This window comes from Bidens hawaiensis, unplaced genomic scaffold (genome assembly GCF_021521415.1).
Source record: "Bidens hawaiensis isolate Kalapana, Puna unplaced genomic scaffold, B.hawaiensis_p1.1 tig00028992_1, whole genome shotgun sequence".
Classification (NCBI taxonomy): domain Eukaryota; kingdom Viridiplantae; phylum Streptophyta; class Magnoliopsida; order Asterales; family Asteraceae; genus Bidens; species Bidens hawaiensis.
In genome coordinates, this window is record NW_027494763.1 from 134,194 (window position 1) to 141,458 (window position 7,265).

Consider the following 7,265-nt stretch of genomic DNA (forward strand, 5'->3'; position numbering starts at 1 on the left):
ACACCATTATAGAGAGATGCTAAGAACATAACTCACCATTAATGGCCCCTTCACTAGCACAATGCTAGCAACTCGACTAAGTTAACGAAGAATAATAATAGAGTAATCCCAATTTGAAGTTTTAAAAAACTAAAAATTCAAATTCATGTGAAATTCCACGCAATTCTCACGTGCGACGAGACATAGAATGTACTAACTTCACTAAAAAACCTAAACAAAATAAATACCGTCCAGAGAGTACACCATTCTCCCATACACCACCAAACACCGTAACCTCACCTCCCCTTATATAAATGCAACTTCTCCCCACTACCTTCATTCCACTCTTCACCACACACCCGCTTGGTTCCATCACACTCCATTCCATTAATGCCCCTCATAACCAAATCGTGAGTTTCAGTTAGTGATCACCAATGGCGGTTGAGTTTAGTAGGGTTACACTGGAGATATTCTCAAAGCTTGAGAAGAAATGGCTCTCACACTGCCAAGGAACCAAGAAGACACGATTTCTCAGCATTGACGGTGGTGGAACCACCGTCACCGTCGCCGGAGCCTCTTTGATCCACCTCGAAGACCAGATCCATGCCAAAACCGGCGACTCAAACACTAGAATCATTGATTTCTTCGATATCATTGCTGGAACCGGCATCGGCGCACTTCTCGCTGTCATGATTAACGCGGATGATGGTAACGGCCGCCCGATGTTTACCGCCAGAGAAGCGGTTAGGTTCGTGAACGAGAACCGTAACGAACTGTACTCGGTGAAAACCGTAGGCTTGTTCCGGAATAAACGGATGTTTTCCGGTAAGAAGATGGATAAGGTTTTGAAGCAGGTATTCACCAGAGATGATGGTAAAGTGTTGACGTTAAAGGATACGTGTAAGCCTCTGCTTATTCCGTGTTTCGATCTCAAGACCTCCGCTCCGTTTGTGTTTTCTCGCGCGGATGCTTCCGAATATGCGAGCTTTGATTTCGAGCTCTGGAAGGTAATCCGCGCCACGTCGGCCAACCCGTCAGTGTTTAAACCGTTTCCGTTAACTTCCGTTGACGGAAAAACCGCCTGCCTCGCGGTGGACGGTGGTTTAGTGATGAATAATCCAACGGCGATCGCGGTTACTCACGCGTTACATAATAAGCGTGAGTTTCCGTCGCTCAATGGCGTTGAAGACCTAGTGGTTATTTCAATTGGTAACGGTTTATTAACCGTCTCGCCGCGACGGAAACTCAAGCGTAACGGCGAATGTATGACGTCGGCCGTCGTTGACATCGCGTCCGACGGTGTGTCGGATACCGTTGACCAAATGTTAGGTAACGCGTTCTACTGGAACCAAACGGATTACGTCAGAATTCAGGTAAATATTAATTGCTAATAGCATAGATATAAACATTATATTTTATTAAATAATATATTTACATTTTAGGTGAAAAATTTTTTTTATGACATAATAAGTAATCACTAACGCCGTTTTGAAAACTTGTAGTCGAACCGTTACGTTAACGGAAGCGTGGGACCGACAATGGAGGATGTGTTAATGGAACAAGGAGTTGAGTCGTTGCCGTTTGGTGCTAAACAGTTACTAACGGAGACTAACGGACAACGAATCGAAAGCTTTGTACATCGACTTGTAGCTTCACGAAGGAGTAGCTTGCCGCCTAGTCCTTATAAGGATACCGCCGTTACTCCTCTCGTTCACGGCCGGTAGGTTTTAACGGTTGTTGTTAGTTTTGAGTTTTAAGTTTTAACCCATCTCGGGTTTAATATTAACTATTTCCGTTACGGTGCTCAATAAAGACGAGTTTGTCGTTATGTGTAATTGTTTTTAAACTTTATTTTGTATTTATTTATTATTGTTGGTGTTATAGTAGTATTAATTGCTACCCTTTTAATTGTTTATTCTTGTTTTCTGAACAAAATAAGTATAAAATTAAAGTAGCTTATGGGCTATTAAATGGCATTTAAAGCCTAGTAAAAGTAAGATTCCTGGAATTAACAATTACTTAATTGTTATTATTATTATTTAGTTATTATTTGTTGTATTAAAATTGAATTATTCTATTTCAAAAGATTTGTAATAGAATCAGATCTCGATGTGTTCATGTTTTTGGATGGGGGGCTTTAAATATACCAAAAGTTTTTATTTGGTATACCAAGTCAACCCTATTAATCTACTGCTAATCATTTTTATTCTATTTTATTTAAATATAACTACTAATCATTACATAATAATTATTTAAACTACTAATATCTATTTTTAATTAGGTTTTTTTAAAGGCTATTGTAATTAGTTTTTTGCAATACTAGTATGAATAATAGTATATTAAATATTTTATTATACAATTATGAATATTACTAGTCTTTTAAAAAGTACTCAAATATATAAATACGAAAATACAAGTTCATTATGAATGTAAAAACACTAAAATAATTAATCACTTAAATCCACAAACCCACTTTCAGGACGATAAAGTTGGCTGTACAGTTCTAGACGCGACTTATACATTGTTTCCCACCTAACTGCAGACCGGCTAATATTGTTAAGATTCCAATAAGACGTGATAACAGGCATTGGGGATTCTCCTTGTAACTCTACCATGACATAATGGGTCTCACCAAATACTAAAGCAATTGTAAGAGCTCTGTGATGTTGACTTTCTTCTGGACCACTCCAAAATGGGAAAATAGTGGTACTGCCTGACATGCTTAAAGAATGGATGATAACACCAAACCTATTGGCAATCAGAACACCTGCCTCAGGCATTTTCATCCAGTGTTCTTCTGGACAAGGTGACCCAAAAAAACACAAGTCATGATACAATGAATTTACATCCCTGACAAACATATCTTTATAAATATCGTATCGATTTTGTAACTCTTCTCTCATTTGCTGTCGAATGTACTCATAAGATTTTTCTTCATCAAGTCCGAGGCAAACAGCTATTGCTCGAAATCCACAGTTTCCATCGCCTTTAACATTCTGTATATTTGTTATATATGGATGAAATACTTTTGGAATATCGCTCATTATATTGGAATCATTCAACTGTGGCATTACATTTAAGTCTATCATGTATGAACGCTCAAAACATTCACCTGGGACTTCATTCAAGTCTATCAATGGTTCACTGTTCAGGTCAAATTCGAATGAACTATGTCTGGCTGGCTCCTTAATCGGATCAACAAAATTGGGCACATTTGAGCAACTATATCTGGCTGAACAAAATTCAGCACGCCTTTTCTGTTGTGATTTTTTCAAGCTTGGCCGTCCACGAGTATTTTTCTGAACTCGAGGTTCCTGAATATCAGTTGTACCTTGACCGACACGTCTTTTTTGTTGTGATTTCTTCAAATTTGGTCTTCCACGAGTATTTTTCTGAATTTGAGGTTCTTGAATATCTGTTGTACCGAGACCTATTATGTCCTTCAGCTTTCTTAACCAACTTTTTTTCCCAGCTTTGGACTGCTTGTTGAAGTTTTCTTTAAAATGTTTTAGTTCATTCTCGCAACTAACATCGTCATCTTGGACAGTTGTTGAAGGTACAAAATCTAGCTTCCTCCAAAAGATATCAATCGAATCCAAGGAAATACATTGACCTATGTTAAAATATAAATAAGTAATATATTAACAATTTTATAGAATCATTATTAAAAAAATCTGAACTAATATTAAAATAATCAATCAGATTATACTTACCTGAACTAATATACATTGAAAGTTCGCAAGCACATGGTAACCCACAGCTGTTGCGAAGTCGACAACCACAATTTGAAGAGTCTACTTGAAGATTCTTCCAGCTTTCATGGTCCGCAAGAATTATATCGAGAGCTTCATTTGAAACAAAACCGCGCAATAGTTTAAAACATCGTATATTGTGTTGATGTATGCGAACAACTCTGCTTTTCTCAAAACTTTCTTTGATTGATGTATGTTGCGACTGCACGAGATGATTAATACAACCCACAAATTTATCCAAACAACATTTTGAAGATTTCAAATATTTTTTCAATACCGCATGCTGGCTTTCTACTCTATTGGTTGTGTTATTTCCAAAATTGAGATGTTGATCAATCCAGACAGACACAAACATCTCCTTGTATTTGTTCAACCAATTTTCATTTACATATTTTAAAACACCTGAAAAAGTAATTAAACTTATAAGAGATATATAAAAAGAAAAAAATATATCGGGGCGTAGAAAACATACGTGGATATTTTATCAAGAATGACTGAAGTTGCTTGTAATTGTCTGTGTAAGAAACCAAAGTTGTAGAATCTTCTAGTAACTCCCATAATTTTAGAAAGTTGTCCCAATCACGTGCTGACCTGATAGATTGCCTACAGTTCTTGAATATGTTGCGACTAATGTGCCATCTACAAAGTAATTGAGTAGCATTCGGGAAAACTTCTTTGCATGCATTCACTAAAGCCAACTCCCTGTCTGTAAGTATAACACGTGGGTGCATACACTTGTCTAATGTTAACTTTAGACAGTTTAAGACCCATGTATAGCTTTCTATCTTTTCATTTTGCATGAAGGCAAAAGCTATGGAAAATGTCTTGTTGGTCGAAGTTACACCAACAATCTGAACAAAAGGCATATTATAGCTGTTTGTTTTGTACGTGGCATCTATAATCAACACGTGTGGGAATGCACGCCAAATATCGAATGATATTGGATGAACGAAAAATAAATTTTCTAACTCGTTTGAACCAGTTGTAGTAAATTCATAAACATAACCATTAGAATGTAAAATAGACATGAGAACCTGCATCGGAGAATTGCCTGCTTGCTCACTCATTCGAATTTTAGTGCGTGCATTGTAAATCGTACTGATTGTAGATGCATTACTTAGGTTCCTCTCCTTCAGTATCGATAGAATATCACGTGGTGCCACATTCATCCTTGTCAATTCTGCAACCAAACTAAATTCATCATCAGTTAACCGCTTAGCATATGGATGGCCTTCCATATGCTGTACAGGCGGATGGTTATGTTCATCACATATCATCGTTAACGTCCAGGAATTATATTCTATTGAATATTTCCCTTCTAATTCGAATGGGAAGTCAGTTTTTTTTGTGCCAGAAACTTTACTTGAATCCTTAACTTTATATTTTCCGCCACGATCACACATGATTACAACTTTATACACGAACCCATTAGGATATTTGTTCGATCTTTTAGTGACGACGACAACACCAAGAGAGCGTGCCAAGTTTTGTACCCAATTCATCAATTCTTCATGGGACCCGAACACCTAAAAATTAATAAAAAGTTAATAAAAAGAATAGATAATACACTTAATAATAAAAAGTTAATAAAAAATGTGTTTAAAGTTAGATGGGTGTTATCATGTTCAGATGATAAAACTAAAGGGAGAAAAAAAATCTAAATGAACTCGTATGACCAAATACTTAAAACTCTAAATCGACTTAAGGTTCTTTAATGAAAACTGTCCACGTAATGGATCTGTGGAAGGGGCTCCGTCAACTAGCTTTGAGGGTTCATGTCGAGGGTCAAGGTAGCGGTGCTGTATAATTGTCCAATGGGAACGACGATTTGGTATTTGATATTTGGAAAGTAGAAAGGGCGGTCGCCTAACCCCTTTGCCGCCGTCTCCACCGTCGCCACCATCTCCGCACCGCAGGATACTCGCCGTCTCCACCGTCGCCTAACCCCTTTGCCGCCGTCTCCACCGTCGCCACCATCTCCGCCTAACCCCTTTGCCGCCGTCTCCACCGTCGCCACCATCTCCGTCGCCACCGTCTCCGTTCTTCGCTACCACCGCCGGCGATATCGAAACCCTAACCACCGTCTACCACCACGATTTTGAAAGAAAACCTAACCCAACACTGATTATACCTGATGAGTGAAAAATTGTGGTGTAGTCATGATAAATTCGTTATCTGCCATGGTAAGAAATCGGAATATTAGTTTAGTTTAATCCTAAGAATTTTGTTATTGTTATTGTTAAATAATATTGAATATGTTTATAAATTTTCAACTGTATTTTTTGTTTTGTTATGGTATAAATTTTCAACTGTATTTTGGGTTATGTAAAGATTTAAATTTTCATTGTTTTCTAGGTTTACAAATAAATGCTGACAATTTTTGGTTTAATGCTGACAACTTTTGGTCTTTGACTTTGGTATATTTTTTGGTATATTTAACAGAACCCTTTTGGATTTATATTGATTCCAATTTTTGTATTTAATATTGATTTTGATTTTAGACAAACTAACATGTAAAGGTGAGGTTTGTATTTGTCGGTGATATCAAATTATTATTTGTTGCATCTTCGATTTTTTTCTTAAAATTTATATATTAATTTAATAGTCAAAGTCATAACAACCCCACTTATAAATACCAAAATATCTGAAGCATGTCTTTAAAACCTTGATCAAATTCAAAGCAAATGAAATTATGATCTTCAGTTGAATTTAAGAGTTTTTGTCTAAGTTCGTTCGTTTAATTATAGTCAAACTAACGAAAGAACATAAATGTTTAGCGAACTGGTTTTTTTTTTCATGTTTGTTTGTTAAAAAAAAATAAATATGTTTTAAGTTTGTTTATAATGTAAACGAATACAATTAAACTAACATACGAATCAATACAGACAGACATGAATAGGACAAAAAATCGTTGGCTTTACTAGTTAGGCAAGGAACTAAATCACATTTTTTATTGAATGAACAATCCAACTGTTAAAGAAGACTCAATTAATGTTTGATTTGTTAAAATTAGCTAAAAATTCAATTAATGCCGGATTTTTTTTGAACGACTAATTTGAATCACTCACGTACCACTAGAGTATTATCACTAAGTGTTATCCCACCACCAAAATACTATTGGACTAGAAGTCCTTTGGTATATTGCTGGATTTGTTAAAATGACCTAAAAAAATATATTATTCTTTATTAAAGTGAATTACATGATTGGTCCATATAGTTTGATCAAACTTATGAATTTGGTTCTTAAACGTTAAAAACTATGGATTTGACCCGCTATTTATTTTCTCATTCTTCTATGATTCAAAACTCTAATCTAGTTAACTATGTGGTGATAAGTTATTTACTACAAAGGGTACTTACTATATACATTTGGTTGTGTGTTTTCTAATTAATTAATTGAATTTGCAATTAAATACCCACAGTAGCTTAACGTTGCAACGTAACTCCATTGTTGATCAATGCTAAAACAAAAGGGAAGTAGGTTACCAATTGACGTAATATGGAAACTGTTATATTTAGCTCTATCATGATTTT

The 7,265-nt window shown here is 35.8% G+C and overlaps 2 protein-coding genes across 2 annotated transcripts; one reads left to right on the top strand and one right to left on the bottom strand.

The window, feature by feature from the left end:
- Nucleotides 1-413: 413 nt before the first annotated feature.
- LOC143578003 (putative inactive patatin-like protein 9) lies at nucleotides 414-1,884 on the top strand. Its single transcript, XM_077061691.1, has 2 exons — nucleotides 414-1,352; nucleotides 1,482-1,884. The coding sequence occupies exons 1-2, from the start codon at nucleotides 414-416 to the stop codon at nucleotides 1,701-1,703; spliced, it is 1,161 nt and encodes a 386-aa protein (XP_076917806.1). The 3' UTR covers nucleotides 1,704-1,884.
- Nucleotides 1,885-2,426: 542 nt separating this feature from the next.
- On the bottom strand, nucleotides 2,427-5,751 carry LOC143578001 (uncharacterized). Its single transcript, XM_077061688.1, has 4 exons — nucleotides 5,677-5,751; nucleotides 4,204-5,257; nucleotides 3,693-3,824; nucleotides 2,427-3,592 (listed from the first exon to the last, which is right to left on the bottom strand). Exons 1-4 carry the CDS (start codon nucleotides 5,749-5,751, stop codon nucleotides 2,427-2,429), a joined length of 2,427 nt encoding a protein of 808 aa, XP_076917803.1.
- Nucleotides 5,752-7,265: the final 1,514 nt, after the last annotated feature.

Excerpts from the sequence above, each read along its gene's own strand:
- LOC143578001 (XM_077061688.1), bottom strand. The coding sequence starts at position 5,751 with ATGGTGGCGACGGTGGAGACGGCGGCAAAGGGGTTAGGCGGAGATGGT. Across the intron at positions 5,258-5,676 it reads GTGGAGACGGCGGCAAAGGG|GTGTTCGGGTCCCATGAAGA; the intron begins GTTAGGCGACGG and ends ATTAATTTTTAG. Across the intron at positions 3,825-4,203 it reads ATTCTTGATAAAATATCCAC|CTCTCGATATAATTCTTGCG; the intron begins GTATGTTTTCTA and ends TTTCAAATGAAG.
- LOC143578003 (XM_077061691.1), top strand. The coding sequence starts at position 414 with ATGGCGGTTGAGTTTAGTAGGGTTACACTGGAGATATTCTCAAAGCTT. Across the intron at positions 1,353-1,481 it reads CGGATTACGTCAGAATTCAG|TCGAACCGTTACGTTAACGG; the intron begins GTAAATATTAAT and ends GAAAACTTGTAG.